Source organism: Meriones unguiculatus, chromosome 3, assembly GCF_030254825.1.
Source record: "Meriones unguiculatus strain TT.TT164.6M chromosome 3, Bangor_MerUng_6.1, whole genome shotgun sequence".
Classification (NCBI taxonomy): domain Eukaryota; kingdom Metazoa; phylum Chordata; class Mammalia; order Rodentia; family Muridae; genus Meriones; species Meriones unguiculatus.
In genome coordinates, this window is record NC_083351.1 from 125,063,789 (window position 1) to 125,083,599 (window position 19,811).

The 19,811-nt window shown below is 38.0% G+C and overlaps 1 protein-coding gene across 5 annotated transcripts in view; it reads right to left on the reverse strand.

Annotated features, from left to right (window-relative positions):
• The window catches only part of Cplane1 (ciliogenesis and planar polarity effector complex subunit 1), an 82,536-nt gene that overhangs the window by 37,581 nt on the left and 25,144 nt on the right, over window positions 1-19,811 (reverse strand). For 2 of the 5 annotated variants that reach the window (XM_021655645.2, XM_060380493.1), the window contains exons 20-31: window positions 19,547-19,711; window positions 16,644-16,782; window positions 14,226-14,335; window positions 13,920-14,078; window positions 12,873-12,981; window positions 9,883-10,174; window positions 6,702-7,638; window positions 4,596-4,738; window positions 3,589-3,755; window positions 2,979-3,049; window positions 2,266-2,345; window positions 1,258-1,335 (exon numbers count right to left, since the gene is read on the reverse strand). In XM_021655645.2, the coding sequence (XP_021511320.1) occupies window positions 1,258-1,335; window positions 2,266-2,345; window positions 2,979-3,049; window positions 3,589-3,755; window positions 4,596-4,738; window positions 6,702-7,638; window positions 9,883-10,174; window positions 12,873-12,981; window positions 13,920-14,078; window positions 14,226-14,335; window positions 16,644-16,782; window positions 19,547-19,711 (2,450 nt within the window). The remainder of the gene's footprint in view (window positions 1-1,257; window positions 1,336-2,265; window positions 2,346-2,978; window positions 3,050-3,588; window positions 3,756-4,595; window positions 4,739-6,701; window positions 7,639-9,882; window positions 10,175-12,872; window positions 12,982-13,919; window positions 14,079-14,225; window positions 14,336-16,643; window positions 16,783-19,546; window positions 19,712-19,811) is intronic. The other 3 variants (XM_060380496.1, XM_060380495.1, XM_060380494.1) reach the window with 2 other exon arrangements.

Consider the following 19,811-nt stretch of genomic DNA (forward strand, 5'->3'; position numbering starts at 1 on the left):
AATGAACCACAGTTTCCATCATAATAAACCATAACCAAAATACTTAAATTTAAAACTAAAAATTAAAAACCAAAGCAATTTCTTTGGTCTTGGTTGTGGTTTTTTGTTTGTCTGGGTTTTTTTTTTTTAAAAAAAAAAAAAAAAACAATTATCGAGAAATGATTCCTTAAACATAGTAAATCTCCAGTATTTTATTTTCTCTCCCCCTACCCCTATCCCTTGCTTCAATAGGGCCTCTTTATATAGTCCTGGCTAACCACCAGGTTGGCCTTAAGTTACAGAGCTCTTGCCTGTGTCTACATCCCAAGGGCTGGGATTAAAGGCATCTGCCATCACACCAAGCCTTTCAGTATTTTCTAAGCAAATAAACTTCATAAACTAAATAAGTGAAGAAGCAAGTATAATATTCAAATTTTCTGTTTCCAAACAGAAAAAAAAAGCATACAAAATTGCATATAGATTTGAATTTACATTCATCCCCTTTCAGCACTATTATTTTCTCTTTGGTGTGCAATGAGCATGCTTAAAAACAAAGCTGCCCTTATGTGGTAAATCTATGAAAACAGACATTACAACTGATGCGACAATTCTTATACACCTTCACTGGGTTCTACTTTCATCAGCTAGCAAGGAGATCAATTCTGAGAATTTTTTTTCATACAAAATTGTACTGAATTTTCCTTCAAACTTGGCAAATTTTCTAAGCATTCTGATTAACTTCTATAGAAGAAACTAAAAAGACAAAGTAGATAAACCTAAGGAGTGAAGTTTTCAGCACAGCCGCCTGACCTCTCTCTTCCATTCTCAGGAGCTAATGATAGGGGAGGATGGTCCTGGGTTAAGGGTAGGTCAGAGGTAGACAGCTTATCTAGCCTGCCTGAGGCTTCAGGTCCAACACCCAGTACAGCAAAATGAAGGAAAGAATACTAAAATGAGCTAAAAGCATTTCTTATGCTATTAGGAATCAGAAGATGAACAGGATCAACATTTCAATAATATATCTAATTCTTTTTATTTCCTGAAAAGCCTATCCCAACATAGTTCCCCACGTCTTTAAAACAGATATAGGAAAATCTGTAAATAATTAACTGGGGTGTCAAAACCTGGTGCCTATGCTGCTCTTCCAATGCATCATATTACTTTTGCTTATTTCCTCAGCTTTTAGTACAAACATTTGGCACTTATTTCATACTGGCACAGGAGGCATAGTCTCTTATTTTTAAAACATGATTTCAAAATTGTATAGTAGATACTTACCTAGAAGTTTTTGAATTTGCATCTATACAAAATGAATGAGGAGTGGTATGTTCAGAATTTGACAAGGCTTCAATCATACTACAAATAAAAATAAGTGAGTAAGGGAAAGATATCCTTTACACTTTCAAAGGAGCACATGAAGTATTGCTCCACCACCTCAGAATGCAGCCCTCTAATAGTGCTGCAATGTTTAGCTCATAATCACAATCTGTTTACATTGGTCTCCATAGCAATTAGTGACAGATTCAAACAACAGCCAAGACTCGATGACTTAATATACAACCCAAGCAGCACTGATTGATCAGCAACAAAAATACAAACTAAAACTAGGGGACATGAAGTCAGCTATGACCTGTATTTCTACAAAATAAGCAGTACTTTACTCAAAGAATCTACTAATACAGTTAAACCATAAAACTAATTTTTACAAATATAAGTATCTCTAACTTACAATGGTGTCACAGGGCACTAAGTTTATTCTTTAGTGGACAGAAGATACAGCTCATTTGTAAAGTACTTGTCCATCATGTGTAAGGCCCTATAAACAATCCACAGCACCTCAAAGGAAAAGGTTCAGCTAGGTGTGGTGGCACATGCCTTTAGTCCCGACACTTAACACTTGACAGGATGATAATCCTATTGTTATGGTTTAAATGAGAAAGGGCCCCATAGGCTCGAATGTTTGAAGGCTTTCTCTCCAATTAGTTGGATGAACTGTGGCCTTCGTGGAGGTGTGTCACTGAGGACGGGCACTGAGGTTGAGGTTTCAAAAGCCCACAGTAGGTCCTGTCTGTCTCTCTCTGTGTGTCTCTCTCCCCCCACATGCTGCCCGTGGATCACAATGTAAGGCTCTCACTACTGCTCCAGCGCCATGATAATCACAGACTCTGAAACTGTAAGCAAGCATCCAACTAAATGGCTTCTTTTATAAGAGATGCCTTGGAAGTGATGTTTCTTCACAGCAATAGGACAATGACAAAGACACATATCATACTTTCTTTTCCTTACCCTTTCTGTTCTGTCAATTTTGTATCCATATTGGTCTCCAATGGTTCTTTCCTGGGATATTGAACCTCTTCTGTAGAATGCTGTAAAAATCAATAGTGCCCATACCCACAATGAAAAGAGAAAAAAAAAAAAAAAAGGATGACTGTTGTTGGGTATTTTGAATTTCACATTAAATACCAGTCTGAAAGCAAGTGACAAAATGAGCCTTAAAAGGCTCAGTCCTGCTGTGACCAAGTCTTTATCCATGTGAATTGCCTTTAGCCATCAGTATGAGTTACTAAGTGTTAAAGTAGAAAGGTGAGGTGTTGCCTGTAGACTCTTTTATAAATTACTTGTACATTAACTTATGAAAACCACCACAAAATGAGGAAAAACGAACAGTTTTTGAAACAAATGTTAAAATAACAGGAAAGATCTATGTTTTACATAAAAATTTTGTTTTGAGAAAACAAATAATGCATAGAAATTGTGAACCACACTTCATGTCACTAACTTGCTGAAGTACGTCAGGAAATAGAACATTTCAGTGTCTGAAAGCACTGGACACATAAGAGTAGAATCTCAGAAAAAGAAAAATTCAGCATACAGGTCAGTGCATCTGGGCCAGACAGGAGCTTTGCCTTAACATACAGTACAACGGGGTAAGCACACTTAGGTGCAATCTTAACACTAACCCAAAGATACATATTCGTATGTGCTGCTCACTGACCTACCTCTGATAAGAGCTGTAATGCTGGCATGCAGATGGCAGCAAGAGGATCTCTGAGAATCCCAACAGGTCCTTCTAGAAGTATGGAAAATGAAGGGAATGCTGAGCCTTAAAGATAATCTTTTCAGTTTGTCTTTCTTTTCCTAAGATTTAGGGGATATTGCAGGAAACAAGATGACATATATTTTCTAACCCCATACAAACACATTTCAAAAATCTCCTAGAGACTACTCCCTCTTCATCAAGTAAATCCCAGGAGAGCCCTGAGAAGCGTTGTATCAGTTTGTGTACGTTCAAGTTCCCAGAGTTCTAAGTGTCACTGTTGGGGAGAGGCTTAGAGTTGGCTCACAGGAATCAAGAGGCTGATACTCACTACCCGGGCATGGCAAGAAGTTCAGCTCAGAAAGCTACTAACACAAAACTTTCTTGCATTGTCTTGGTTTTATTTGAAAATCAAGTTACAAGTTAATATGCTTTGCATTTCAAAAAAATACCACTTAAATCTTTTAGTTTTAGGCTATGTTCTAGACAAACATATTTAAAGGAGTTATTTTAGATGTTATCAAGTATAAATTAGTGACACCAAATGGAAATTATGGTCTACATAAGCTGACCTTCACAGTCTGAGATGTGCATGTCCATTTCATCTTGTGTGAGTGTTTCTACTTCTGAGTGAGTCTCATGAACACCTACAAATTCTTTCTCAGCTTTATGAGTGACAGGAAGACTCTCATCATCACTTTCTTTCACGTCAGGATTTTCTGCTTCATCTGGCATTCTACTAACAAAAAGGTAGCAATGAAAATTAAAATACACTCTTGAAGACAAACAGCTTCCTTTCATTTAATTTTTTTCCAGCAATGAAAAAATTCATTTTTATATTTTCTAAGTCTTTTTTTTTTTTTACAAAATTTTTCTTACATTTCTGATACATGGAAGATATTTACTCAAAACATTAGAGTAAATTCAGCTTATTTGAAATTTGTGTCCTCACAAAGAAATCTTCAAGCTTTTGCCATGGTATTCATCATATGCAGGTTACTGTCTCTCCATGGCGATTGTTGTCCATGGCTTAGCTAACAGAGCAGCACTGGTGGGAGGAAGAAGCAGCTCTGAGAAGCACAAACATTGAGGAGGCATGGTCGCTGAATGTGTGCCTCTTTCTTTTTGTTTCCTGGCCAAGAAGTAGTTGGACTTTCCTGCCAAGCCCTTCCATCATGATGTGCTGTCTTACCACAGACCTAAGGCAATAAGGCCACCAACCACAGAGTGGAGCCTTGAACACAGTGGGCAAATAAACCCTTCATCCGTAAGCTGGCTACCTCAGGTATATAAATATAGTGACAGAAAACTGACCAACTGTTCAAAGAATAATACTGTTCCTAATAATGTTGCCTCATAGTAAAGGGTCTTTCAGAAGGAATTAGTTCCTCCCTCAGAAAAGACATGCTAGACCAATATGGAAAAAACATGGTTTACAGTGAATTGCCAAAAGCACTTCAGGAAACTTACTTTCTGTTCCTATAGATGAAAGAAATGCTCATTCCTTTTACTTTTAAGAGCTCAAGTCTTCTTAAGCCAACAGACTTCACTGAAAAGAAGGGTAGGCATAGTAACTTACTTCCAGATGCTTTGACAACATTCATTCTGGTCATTTCTTTCCTCAGTTATAGCCTGAGCTGCTCCTGCAACCTGAGAGTCAGCATTAGTGTTGCTCTCCCTCTTGGCTGCCACTTCAGACTTGGAGCAATGATTCTCTATCTCCTAAAAACAAAACAAACAAACAAACAAAAAATATATATGTATATGTTGTATAGAGTATTAAATCACTTTTTTTTAAAAGCATACTTTTAAATGTTTCATAGAACTGATTAATTCTCCTATACATTCATTATTTGCTGTATTTGTACAGCTAATTATTTGTTTCTAGAAGCAATGGTCAAATCTTTAGTCTACCTGGAAAAAGTAAATCTGACTTTCTAAATAAAGCACAAAAAGAAACGATTCTTTAGCCCAGCAGTGGTGGTGCACACCTTTAATCCAACACTTGGAAGGCAGAAGCAGGTGAATCTCTGAGTCCAAGGCCAGCCTGGACAGTGAGTTCCAGAACAGCCAGGGCTAGACAGAAGACTAGAAAAAGAAAAGAAACCATTTCCCCACAGAGTTACAATTCTGTTTTCGGTCCATAAAACAACAATAGTTTTAAAAAATGGAATGTACTTATATTCCTGTTTGCCATTATGATGACATTTGGGAACTGGGAAGATAGCTCTGTCCTCAAATCCCTTGTCATGTAAGCACAAGGACCTGAGTTTGATCCTAGAACTCAAATAACAAAGCCAGGCATGATAACACACACGTGTAATCCCAGCTGTGGGAAGGCAGAGAGGATCCCTAGGTTCAGTGGCCTGGCAGCCAATCTTCCCAGCAGGTTCCAGGCCGGTGAGAGACCCAGTCTGAAAATGCTAGATGGACAGCACTTGAGCAATGACATATGAGGTCAACCTCAGTCCTATGTGAACACAGGTGTGTACACACTCTGTCTTTCTTCTCTCTCCCTTCTCCTCTCTCACTCCCTCTCCTGCCTCAGGACACACACACAAAAGATTATTTCATGATTATACAGTGTTAAAAATACGTGCACCTAAAAATACAAGTGATAGTTGCTAAGAACACTGGCTGCTCTTCCAGAAGACCTGGGTTTGATTCCCAGGACCTGCTTCAGAACTCACAACCACCTACAACTCCAGTTCAAAGGATCTAACACCTTCTTCTGGTTTCCTCAGGTGTTGCATGTGTGTAGTGCACAGACATCCATATAGGCAAAAAGATACACATAAAATAAAAATAAACAGAAAAACTGTAAAACAATACAAATAATGCATTTATTTTGTCTAACTCAGACATACATTACCTAGAAACACAAGTTGCAAAAAAAAAAAACAAGTACTCTCAATTCACATAAATTCCTTAACTTAAGATAACAGAAACTAGGCCAGGCATGGTGGTGCACGCCTGTAATCCCAGTACTCAGGGAGGCAGAGGCAGGCAGAGCTCTATGAGTTCGAGGCCAGCCTGGTCTACAAAGCAAGTCCAGGACAGCCAGGGCTACACAGGAAATCCCTGTCTCAAAAATAAAAAATAAAATAAAAATAATATGAACTGTTTTTTTAAAGGAAAAAAAATGCATTGATAGACCACAAAAAATTAATGCACACACATACACACATGTTTCTTCAGCACTGTTTTAGGATGAAGGTCTTTGCCACTAACATGCAGAGAAGCTGGTCAGCTCTCCACATACGTTTTTCTGCATCAGGGTTTTTGACCTTTGTCTAAGTAAAAACCCCCAATGCATTTGCTGAAAACTTCAGTAATAAAAACTGAGTGACCTAGTCCCTTTTATCAACCAACACCTGAAACTTAAAAGAGAAAACAATGTGAATGTAAAAGCATTGTAATGTTAACGAATTGTTTTCTTCCTTTTTACTGTGTATAAACAACATAAAAAATAAAGTCCCCGTTGACCCTCTGAAGACATTTTCATTGTAATTTTCCTAAAGAATGAAAGGAATCTTTTTAAGAAAAGAATACACTGGCTAATACAGAATATCACCAACACTGACATTAATTTTCTATTACTTTAACAGATTCTTTAAAGTGTAAACAACAGTTTCAAACTAAAATGATACTTTCTTTATCTGTTTTGAGGGGTTCATACAATTACCTTAATAATGCCATTTTTTGCCCTATATGCAGCAGAATAGGATTGTTCCAGAAGCCATAATGAGGTCAGAATGGCAGCTGTAGAGGTCTTCACACGAATTACTGGGCTGTATTTACAGGAAGACCGGGTGACTCCAGAATCACAGAGGAGTCTTCGATCAGACCACCGTATCATCCACTCCACCAGTCTCCCTGCTTCACCGAGCACGTTTTGAAGTGCCGGGGGAAGGTCTTCCTGAGGGCTGCCAGCACTGCCCTCAAGTGCTCGGAAACTGTATCTTCCAGTTTTGATGGACTTGGGAATCCAAAAGGAGTGGTTTAATGAGCTCTGCATTAGCGGTTTCTCTTGCTTGTCAGCTTGAATTCTATAAATCGGTTTTTGTTTTAAGCCAAACAATCCCACCTTTCTTTCATTTTTCTTGACTTCAGGTAGAGGGTTCTCTGAACTGCTTGCCAATTGGTTAACTAGTTCTGAAGCTGAAAGCACCTGGCTTTCTAAATTTCGGACACCCACACTGTCTAGAGAGGACAGTTTTTCAGATTCATGAGACTCAGGAGTGACAACAAAGCAAGAACCAGCTCTATACACATTCTCGCTTCTGGCTTTGCTGTGACGTCGTTTTAATGTTGTATGCACATCAAAAAGTAAAGAATTAAGTTCGTGTTCTCTAAGGTGCCCAGAAAAGCCTGTCAAAAATGGAATGCCAGGATCACTGGAGCAAATGTCTTTTTCGAGAACATAACTCAAGAAGAGCTCAAGGAAGTTAATATATTCATCATCATCACGCTCAAATTCCCAAACACCAATTGTAGGAAGTGCTTTTTTCCCCAATGTTTCATGATCTTCTTTCCTTTGGGAGTTTTCTTTCTGATTACGCATTTTCGTTTTATCACTGGGCTTACCAACCAATGCTAATTCCATATGATTTGGGGCATGTCTACGGTTAAAAAAAAAAAAGATTAATTTAACCATTAATTATTAAAATTGATCTCATAATGGATTTTTAAACATTTGTATTTTTAAATTTAATCTTTTTTTGTGTTTAACTCCTATCTTTTAAATGAAGTATGATGAACTAAGATGATCTCTAAGAAGCGGACTATTCTATCAGGTTGACAGGAAAGGATGTTGGAGAGTTGGCTCAACAGTTAAGAGCACCTGCTGCTCTTCCAGAAGACCAAGGTTTGGCTCCTAACACCCACGTTGAGCAGCTCTAAACTATCTGTAATTTCAGTTCAGGGATCAATTATCTTCTTCTTAGCTCCATAGGAGCCAGACATGCACCTGGTACACAAAGATACACATAGAGTAAAAGTAAATATTTTGGTCAGGCATGGTGGCACATGCCTTTAATCCAGGACTCAGAGAGGCAGATCTCTGTGAGTTCTAGGCCAACTTGATCTACAAAATGAGTCCAAGACAGCCAAGGCTACACAGAGAAACCCTGTCTTGAACAACAACAACAAAAAAAATTAATGTACAATATGCAAAGGGAAACTTGGCATTAAAAGAAATTAAAATGTGTTTACATAAAGTTTACTATAGAAAAAGAACAAGAGTGCTGTAAGATAGTTCAGCAGGTAAAGGTACCTGCTGCCAAAGGTACCTGAGTTTGATCCCTGGAACCCACAGTGGAAGGGGAAAAACAAATCTCTCAAATTGTCCTCTGACTTCCACAGGAATGCCATGACATGTGCATATCCCCATACAACACACACAAATATAAAAATAAAAAGCATGAATGTCCATGAAAAATGGTCCTGACATAAAAATTTAGAAAATTAAAGTCAACAAAAATCTTCCCGACTGACTCTGATCCCTGTGTCTGTTGACTTCCTGTGGTAATATCTTTATCAATAAAACCATATTTTAAATTAAAAAAAAATCTCAAGCCATCATAATGTTCCATGCTTCTCTTTCCACTGTTTCATTTACCCTCCCCCACCTTATACAGTGTAAACAAGTAGTACAATCCCTTGGGTTCCACTTCACAAATGTTTGGGTCTTTTAAAACTATGACAATGAAAACAATTAAGTGCTATGACACCTGCTGACAGGTACCCAAGCTGTCGGCCACAATTATTTTCAAGTGACTCTTTCAACACAATTGCTAGAGTAGAACAGTTTCTCAGATCTCTCAGTAAGAGAAAAGTTGCGAGGAAGCTGGGCCCAGATCAATCAGTGAATGTTTTCTTACCCAGAATGCACCAAAGCAACCCGCAAGATATCCCTATGTATTTAAGCACAGCTGTTTTATTAAACAAGCTATTAAAATGTTATTAGATATGGCTCAAGTATGCTTGGAGTAGATATAATTTAACTTAATCAAAATGAAAATTATTATTGACTATATAGTTTTTAAGTCACAAGAGGATATATTACATTGTAGTTACTAGAATTTTAACCAAAATAACAAAACCCAGGAACTTAAATCACAGGTTTAGACAACAAGAAAGAATCTGTCCACAATCTATCAAGAGTTTTAAAGAGTGTATAAGTTCTTGGGTCCTCAAACATAACATGGCTAACCTAATCACTTCAAACTACAGAGTGAGTACCCATTATTTGGAATTCTTAGAACCAGAAGTATTTTGAGTCTGGGGGTTATTTTTGTTATTGGTGGGGGTGGAGGGCTAATATTTATATATATATAATGAGATGTCTTGGGGATAAGGCCCAAGTATGTTAACAATCATCTGTAATGTACAAGGCCTGGGTTCTAGCCCCAGCACTAAAAACAAAACAAACACAAGAGTCATCTATGTCTCAAATAATCCCATAATTCTTATACCTAGTGGCCTGAAGGAAAGTGTATACAGTATTTTTAGTGTGCTTCCATTTTGACTTTGACCTCTCATAGAAAATCAAGCATGAATTTTCAACTTTCAGTATGTTACTGAATTTTGAAGCTTAGTTTCACATTTTAGGTTTTCAAATTAACTATGTTCAACTTGTACTTAAATCTAAAGATTAAGATGGGCACGGTGGCACAGACCTTTAATCCCAGCACTCAAGAAGCAGAGGCAGGCAGAGCTCTCAGTTCAAGGCCTGCCTTTTTGAGTGCAGAGGTGTATACTTATCTGCTTTTTATTGTTGACATTTTGGGATTGAAAATCAGCTCATCACTTGTACTCTGTTCCAGAGGAAGTGGGTACTTGTATTAAGAAGCTCCCAGATGTACCTTTGATATAAGTGTATCCAAGTTTTTTCCTCAAAAGACAAGGTTTCAGAGAATGTATCTGCTTCACTGTGTAGCAGAGAACTTCCCAGTTCTGTGAGTGTGCTTCTGCTTAGACTGGTCCCCAGAGAAAACCTGTCAGAAGATGGAGCAGCAGCTGGCTTTTCTTCTTCATCCGGCTCCCATATATTCACCTCAAAGGCACCTATGTTCCTCTGCACACGTTTTAGGGCTTTTGCCCTCACTTTATGGGCAGAATGCATGACCACAGACATCAGTTCCTCACTCTGAGGACCTAGGGAGGGGGAAAAAAATCCAAAGACCTCATGTTCATAGAAATGTTTCAACTCAAGATTTAAGGCAGGCATAGTAGTACATGATGGCAATGCCAGCACTCAGGAACAGAGTCAAGAGGATCAGAACAGGTTCTGGCCAGCCTTGTCTACACACTAAGTTCCAGACATCCATGCCTACACAGCAAGGCTGTGTCAAAGAAAGAGAGGGAGTAAGAGAGGGACCTAATTCTGCCTAGGGACATGGAATCAAACTAACTACTAAGGTTTATTTACACATTCTTACAGATAATGTTTTCTTCAGTATTTGTTGGAAAGCTATTGCCCGTTTCAGAAGTGCAGAAGCTGAATAAGATCCATTATGAAATAATAAAAGGGGGTTGGAGAGATGGCTCAGCGGTTAAGAGCACTGGCTGCTCTTCCACAGGTCCTGAGTTCAACTCCCAGCAACCACATGGTGGCTCACAACCATCTCTAATGGGATCTGATTCTCTCTTCTGGTGTGCATAAAAACAGAGCACTCTAATATACATTAAAAAAATAAATACTAAAAAAAAAAAAAAAACCAAAACAACAACAAAAAAGAAATAATAAAAGGCAAAGAACCCAGATTCCCTCCCTCCTCTTTTTAAAAAATATATCCTAAGGGAAAATTAACTTTTGGGTAGGCATAAAAATGTGCACCTATACATCTTATATCAACTCAGGAGACTGAGGTAGAAGGATTAGAAGACCATCTCAAAACCAACCAACCAACCAAACCCCACTGCTGAAGGTATTTCTGATGGAAGTATGATGCTAATAGGACTTTCTGAAAAAGGTCCTGAAGAACTCCTTCACCACGATGGCCTAACTCATGAAGCTGCCAAAGCATTAGACAGGCACCATGCCCATCTTTGTGTGCTTGCATCTCTCTGTGAAAAACTACTCTGTGATGCTAGTTGAGGTCTTTGGTACAGAGCACCAAGTTAACCGAACTAAGGTTGATGACAAAGATAAACTAAGGGAGTAGGTAGGTCTCTGGGTTAGAAGAAAAGCCTGTAAGATGACTGGTTGCGGTTGTCTAATAGGTAAAGACTACAGTAAAGCAGCTCAGGTCAATGATGACACTGTATAGTATCTCAATACAAGAAACGAGCAAATAAAAATGCATCATTTTCCTTAAAAAGATAAACAATTATGAATAAAGAATGACAAAGATTATTTTCTATTCCCACTAAATGGGGAAAAGAGAATATTTTTAGCAAAAATGAAGGCTTTCTTACTCTAAGTAATCAGAAATAATAGCAAGGTTACGGTTTTCAAGATTATACAAAAAAAACAGTTGTACTTCTGAAAAAGAAAAGAAAAAGGAGGGGCTAGAGGGATGGCTGTTAAGAGCACTGTCTGCTCTTCCAGGGGTCCTGAATTCAATTCCCCATAACTACATGGTGGCTTATAACCATCTATGATGGGATTTGATGCTTTCTTCTGTCATCAGGCATACATGCACTAAATAAATAAATCCTTAAAAAAAAAGAAAATACGAGAAAAAGATAGTTTAAGACTTTTTCATGGCTAGTGAGCTGGGTGCGGTGGTGCATGCCTGTAATCCCAGCATTCAGGGAGGCAGACGCAGGTGGATCTCTGTGAGTTTGAGGCCAGCCTGGTCTACAAAGCAAATCCAGGACAGCCAAGGCTACAAAGAGAAACCCTGTCTCAAAAACAAACAAAAAAGGATTCTCCATGGATGGTGTTCTTTGGTGGTAAAAGCAAACAAACAAACAAACAACAACAACAAAAAATGATTCTCCATGGCTGGTGTACTTTGGTAGTAAAGCATGAGCAAGAAGCCAAGAGGCCACGGGTCTGTTCTGCATCATCACAAAAGGAAGGAAAGAAAGAAAAAGGTTAAGTGGTGGGTTTTATGTTCTATATATTTTGCCACACACACACACGCAAAACAAACTACAAGGCCATCTTGAATGCACAAGAAAAAATAAAAACATAAGTAGCTTTAAGCAAAGAGGAAAAAATGAGCTTTCAGTAAGTACATGAGGTACAAACAGATGACATGCTCTGTTTTGTTTCCTTTGAGAGGGGAAAATTTTCTATGTTGAACAGGATGGCTTTGAAAACGTGGATCCAAGTGATTCTCCCACAGGACACCCCAGACTATCTACTCATTTCATATCTATCTCTTATCTTGTTTAATCTTCTCTCAATACACAGTGATTAAGTAGGTAACAGAATAATCTCTTTCATTTATAAATAAAGAAAGGAGGCCTTTTTAGATAAATGGCCTAAAAAAGATTGAGAACCTGCCTAAGGCACGGTTACTGACAGAGCTATGATGTAATGGCAGCTCCATCCAATTCCACACTAACGAAATTAGTTCTGCAATGGATCATACAACCACTTTCTCAGTCTTTACCTTTAGGGAGAGGCAGAAATTCAGATACCTAGGTGGCAGACAACAGGTACTTTCAAAACAAGAGCATCCTGGGGCTAGAAAGATGCCTCAGCAGTTAAGTGCATCTGCTGTTTTTCCAGAGGACTGGTGTCAGTTCCCAGCATGTTCATCGTACAATTCAGTTGTCTGTAACTCCAGTTCCAGGGGAACTGAAGTCTCCAAATGCCCTTGCATATACATGGCATACACTCACAAATAAAAATAGATCCTCAACAATGTATCCGTTAAATGTAAGAAATAACAATTACCTTTCACAACACCATGCCTGAGTCTCTGATGAAGAGAGTGGTATTTTTCTCTTAAAGGGACCCTTATGGCCTCAGGATTAGGAAATGCCTTCACAAAAATTTCTGCTACCTTCCGAAAAAAAGTAACATTTTATGAGCAACTTTAGTCTTTTTCTTTCTCCTTTTAATTCTTTACACAATTTAAGTCAGAACATAAATGGCTACTTAATAATCTTTTGTTGTTCAAGCAAGCTACGAGAAATCTACAATTTTCTTTCTTCCTTTTTTATTGTATTTTAAAGTATTTGACAATACTTTATAGCCAAATATGTATATTTGACAATTACAAAAAGTATGTATAATTTATGTTAAATATCTCAGCCAAATTAACATATCAATCACCAAACATAGTAATCACTATATGTGTGCACATGTATGGTAAGAACACTTTGGATCTACCTCCTTCATCAAACTTCAGGTAAATCATAGCATATTAAATATAGTCACCATGATGTACATCAGCTCCTAGATTAATTTATCTTATAAATGCAAGTTTGGATCCTTTAGTCAATACTTTCTCATTCCTTCCCCCACCTTAAAAAAAAAAAAAAAAAAACAGTTCATTTTTCTGTATGTACTTGGAACCAACATAGGTATCTCCTATGGAAAAGTATCTCCTGTGGAAAATAATTACAGTGAAATGTATCTGAGAGAGATTGGTCCATTAGCCCCAAGGAGCTATTGAAACTGTTCCAAGAAACAGAAGGTATCAGAGGCTTAAGAGATGATGACTTACTCAGGCGTGACATGCCCCATCTCTACCACACTTCCAACACCTCCCTATGTGCAGCACACTCCTAGCCCTGCAACTACCATTTGCTCTCTGCTTCAGTGAGCTTCAGGAGTCCATGCGAGATCACACAGTATGTGTCTTTCTGAACTGGAGGGTATTATGCAATGTGCAATCAGTCAGACAGGAAAAGGCAACATCATCCCTAACTAAAACAGCAAAACTCCATAGGGCCTATTATTCAGATTTAGTTTATTTTTTGCTAACAGTCATATTACCTTTCTGATTGGAGGCAGTTCTCCAACAAGGCTCAAAATTATATCCTGAATAAGTTCTTCCATATTAAAAAACCGAGAAAATGGTAGCATTCTATAGGCCCATTCCAGCGTATGAAAGCAGTGTTCAACCACACAAGAATCAAACTCCACTTCGAGGTCCTATACAGATATGAAGAAGATTGTCTTCAATTTACATAGACAGACCAGAATAAGTTCAAAAGAATACTATACTACAACAGTAAACTCTTCTAATAAGCAATAATTTCCCAAGTGATATTTATTTTCTATTCTTGAGCTGATAAATACCTTTTCTACCTTCACATTTTCTCTTGCTTTCTGATACTGCCTGCAACTGTATGATAATTTATCCCGGATATGCAACATCCAGCACAAAGCACAAAGTTCTCTGAAGCAACCTAAAAACACAAATGTAAAGAAAATTATATGAGTATTACATCTGCAAGTTATTTGTTTTCAAAATAAATGTCTTTATTCTGTTGGCTATAAAGGAAAAATGTGGGGCTCGGTGGGCAGATCAATGAGGAAAGTGCTTGTTGCTGGGCAAGTCTGAGGATCAGAGTTTGGGCTTGCAGCACTCATGTTAATTCTGGGCAGCTGTGGCAGCCTGCTGTAATCCTACCTCTAAGGATGTGGAGATGTACGGTCCCCAGAGTAAGCCAATCAATGAGCTTTGGGATCAGTTGAGGCAGCTCAACGTATCAGGTAGAGAGTGATCAAGAAAGATACCTGGTGTCAACCTCTGACTTCCTCACAGATACACATGTGTGCTTGCATGCACACACGTATAAATACAAATACACACATGCACTTTCCTAAACACCCAAAACAAAAATGTGCTCATTATAAGTATCTTATATAAAAGTCATGGAAAGCCTTCCAGAATTTTAATATATGTTATTCTAGAATATTTTATAAATATCAGTTGAATGATGATATGAATACAAATTTACAGAGTAAATCATTTAATCTATTTACTTCCAATTTATTTGCCTTATAAATTTATAATATATTTTTAATTCCAACACAAACTATATGTATATCAATTAGAATATCACTTATTTTTATAGCCCTGGGAATTAAATGCAGGGCCTCACACCTGGCAGGTAACACTGAGCTACAAACCTGAAAACTACTTATTGATATGCATTTTTACTTTTTTTTTTTTTTTTGAGACAGGGTTTTACTATGTAGCCCTGGCTGGCCTAGAACTCACTATGCAGACCAGGCTAGCCTTGAACTCATAGAAATCCACCTGCCTTGGTACTGCTCAATCTATTAAACTGTAAAACCAAATTTCAATATTAATTTTTAAAAGAAGTTTTACATTTATTTATTTGTGTGTGAATGTGTTTGTGTGTTTGTACAGTTGTAGATGTACCACAGGCTTTCATGTGGACAACATGCAAGAGTCAGTTCTTTCTTCCATGTGGATTCCAGAAATTGAATTTAGGCTGTTAGGCAAGGCTGTAAGCATCTCTGCTTGACGAGCCACTACACAGGCCCAGAATACTAATTTATTAAATAATTTATTATTTAATTTATTAAGTTAATAAATAAAATTTATTTTATTTAATAAATAATATAATAAATAAAAATAAAATAATAATAAATTTAAAAATAAATAATTTATTATTTAATTTATTAAATATTAAATGTAATGCAAATTAAATTTATTAAATATTAAATATTAAATACAGCCTGAGGGCATGGTTCTGTTGTTCAGACCTGGCCGCAGGTCTGACTCCTAATGTTGCAAAACACACACATTTTCTCTCTCCTCCCTCCCTCCATGTCTGTCTCTGTCTTCCAAAGTTTACTGTCATTTAGAACTGTCCACCCATATAACTGGACACAAATTAAAAAATGGAGTTCAATGTATAAAAGAAAATACAAATAAATAATTAGACAATATAATCAGAAGAAAGCCATCTTGATTTGCCTGGCATGACGGTACACATGTGTAACATCAGCATTCAGAAGGCTAACCTATGAAGATCATGAGCTCAGCTAGCCTGGGTTACAGAGCCTGAGATACTACCTCAAAATGTAAAGACATAAAGATATACCAAAACAAAACTATCTCAGGGAGATTCTACCTCAAAAACAAGGGCATACGAACATAAAGCTGACAATTTTTTGGCATATCAAATAAATTTGGGCATATTATTTCAAAAGTTAAGAAATAACTAAATTCATTAACTCAGAAATTCTACTTCTGAGACTCTAAGAACATTTTACAAAATATTTATCAAAATTGATATGTCAGAAGCAACTTGATGTTTGCTAATAAAAACCATCAAATTTAATTAATACTATGTATGTAGGTAGGTTGAATCTGAAAAACAGGAAACAAAATTAGTTCATCTATACAGACAGGTTCAAAGTCTGCCCACTTAACAGTATAGCAGTTAAGTACATCCTCACTGCACAGGAACAACTACAAGAAAGGTATTCTTGAGTGCGAAAATTCCAAATTTAAACAAGGAAGCAACAATAGTGCCGTAACTGTCACAATTTATCTTACATAATAAAAGACTAATTTACTGCCATACATATAAACATGTCAGAGTGTCTAGGTGCAAACCCCTAAGTACATCAAAGAGCAAACTAGAGTTACTAGTTTAGAAACTTTCCCAGACCAAGTGAAAAACATTACAGTTCATATGCAGCTGAATCCTAACCGAGTAGCTCATTTTGACAAACCTAGGGCTGTGATGGAAACTTCATCAAGTTTGTGGTCTCCGGCTGCTCCAGGTCTAAAGAATGCTATCCCTCCTTTACAGTAATCAAGTAAGGATTCAGGGAAAGAACTAAGTGGAGGAAGGGACCCTTTCACTCGAATCTGAAAAGAACGACAGAATATGTTAACCATCAGTAGTAAACAATCTTTACAGAAAACTACAATGCAAGGTAGTCAAGAAAAACCACACAGAACATAAGCAGCACCAGTCCTCTGCTACAGCATAAGCAGCCCTGCAGCCAAGAGTGAGAAAATATTCAAATCACCTGAAATTAACTGTGCAGTACCTAAAACAAATTTTAAAACCCTTACTTACATATATAACTTGAAGAAATGAATCTATAAAGGACAACAATAAAAAGTCATCAACTGGTAACAAGATAACAACTCTAGATAAGGACTATCAATAAATGTCAAACCAAAAAGGAAGTTGATGGGTTGATGGGGAACTTGATACAGGGTCTGACTTGTCCCAAATTCCTTGGGCTATTTCAATTTGAAATGGAAACAGACAAAGGGGCAACAGAGAAGTAAGTACACAGCAGTTACAAAGGATTCTTTCAAAGAAGAGCTGAGCCTGAACACAATCAAACCTCTGAGTTTCAGGGGTAGATATCCACAGCCAGTTTAGAAATTAGATGGAATGAACAAGCTAAACAGAACTAAATCAACAAATCACAAATGTAGAGTACAGTACAGGACAATCACGCTAACATAGCTTCTCTAACACAGCAGGTTTTTATTTTGTTTTTTGTTTTGCTTTTTTTTAAAAGACAAATGCTGTTATAGATAGCACAAAAAAAAAAAAACAGCAGTAAGTTTATAGCCTCCTTCTACCTGTCACTTCAAGAAAGATGGGATCTAATCAAATGCTCTGTAAGCATGCTAATGACAGCCCCTCCATCAAACACTTTCTAGCAGGCTATTACTCAGAGGGAGACCCAGCAAAGAAATGGGAACCTCAGCCCTCTGGCCACATGAAACTGAACTGTCAACAACCTGAAAGAGACTGGAAATGGATTTTCCTGGCAAGATGAGAGAAGGGAGCCCAGTTCTTCTGCTAGCCTTGAATAGCTCATTGGTAGAAGCAGCTTAGCTCGAAGGACTTCTGATGCACAGAAACACTGAGATAAGTAGGCAAGGTTTTGAGCCACAAAATTTTGGCAATTCGTTAGAAATGGAAAACTAATATGGTACAGATATTTAATTCAGTATCATTTTTTAAAATTGAGGTTAAAATTTAAAGACCATAGGCTCATCTTTTATAAGTGATGGCTACCTAGCTGGTTTTGCTATATTAAGTTAGGCAACCATAAGTAATAACTGTCTAATTCAAGAACTTTCTCATCAAACCACACACACACAATTACTAGGAGTTGTCACTTCCTAGTCTCCCTTCTTCAGACGTTGGAAACCACCCATCTACTTTCTGTCTCTATTGTAATGATAGTGAACAATTTCAGCACAATTTTATGGGAGGTGAATTTTTAAACCTCATTTTCTCTTTAAAAAGCTTATTTGAAGCTGGGCCGTGGTGGCACATGCCTTTGATCCCAGTACTCAAGGAGGCAGAGGCAGGTAGATCTCTGTGAGTTCCAGGCCAGGCTAGTATACAAAGTAAGTTCCAGGACAGCCAGGGCTATACCGAGAAACCCTGTCTCAAAAAACAAACAAAGCTTCTTTGGCCAGATATGATGGTACACACCTTTATATCTCAGTGCTCAAGAAGCACAAGCAGGTGGATCTCTATAGGTGGAGGCTAGTCTGGTCTAATTGCAAGTACCAGGTCAGTCAAGACTCCATCTCAAAACAAACAAAGGAAAGGTAATTTGGGGCTGAGGAAATGGCTCAATTGATAAAATGCTTCCCATGAGAATGTTAGGAGCTGAATTCAGATCTCCGGGATTCAAACTAAGCAGGCCAAAGCACAAGTTTATAATCACAGTGCTCTTATGGCAAGATGACAGGTGGAGACATGCGAATCACTGGAAGCTTGAGGGCCAGCTAGCCTGGCAATTGCAGGAGCAAACTGTTACAAACAGGAAGGACTGGCATCTAAGGTGTGCTTGAACCTTCACACACAGGCTGGGGCACTCATATACCAACTTTAAATACACAAACTATATGCAGATACATGTCATACATATGTATATATTTTTTGAAGCTAATTTTGGTCAGGCATGGTGGCACATGCATCTTTGCTGAGGTGAATCCCAGCACTCAGAAGGCTGAGTTAAAGGCTAATCTGGGCTATACAATAAGATTTTTGTCTTGTCAAGGGGGAAGGGGCAATTTTTTAAAATACCTGATGAGGGCCTGCAACTGTAAAAGAAACATATCCAATACCCACTCATTATCCACTCAGAGTCAGAACAGGAATCAGTAGAAGTCAGGATGGACGAGCATAGAAGACCCAGAATCAAACTGTACATCTCAGAAGACAGCAAAGGAAGTGAAGAAGACTCCTGACAGTAAACAACCAAGAACTCTCTCTTAAATGTCCATGCTTGGAACCCACTGGAGTTGCCACAGAGCAGAGATCTTCACTCTCCAGAAAGTGGGAGAGGGGGAGTCTTAAGCAGACGAAATTTTCCAAGATGGGCGGGAGGGGGGTATGGAAAGAACAGGTACAGCCTGCAAGAACGTACTCCATGGTGACACCTTCTATTAACACACAGAGTGAGCTCACCCAGAGCCTCGCTTCACAGTGTCATCTCTCAGCCACAAGAACTTGGCCTGAGTTATTTATTGTAAACAAGCCCAAGAGTTCGGACTCAGGACAGGACTCCTTAGAAAAGCACTTGGTGTAAATGTTAGCACATCTGGGCTACCTTGCACAGCCTTGAATGACGAAGACATTGCATACCTTCTGCATGACCTTTCTTGCCCGCCTCAGCTGCAAGATGTACCACTGTGCTACAGGAAAAGAACACCGAGCTGCCCGGAAAAGCAAGAGAACTCGCTGTAGGATTCCAGACAGCTTTTGGCGATTATCTTTTTCAGCTTTTAAAAGAAGATTGTCACCATGTTCCTAAGGACAATAGAACAGTTATCTATTACTTAAACAGCTGCTTGGTATGTTACTAAAGACCATATATTTAGTAAATAGTTAGGCTGGAAACTAAAAGTTT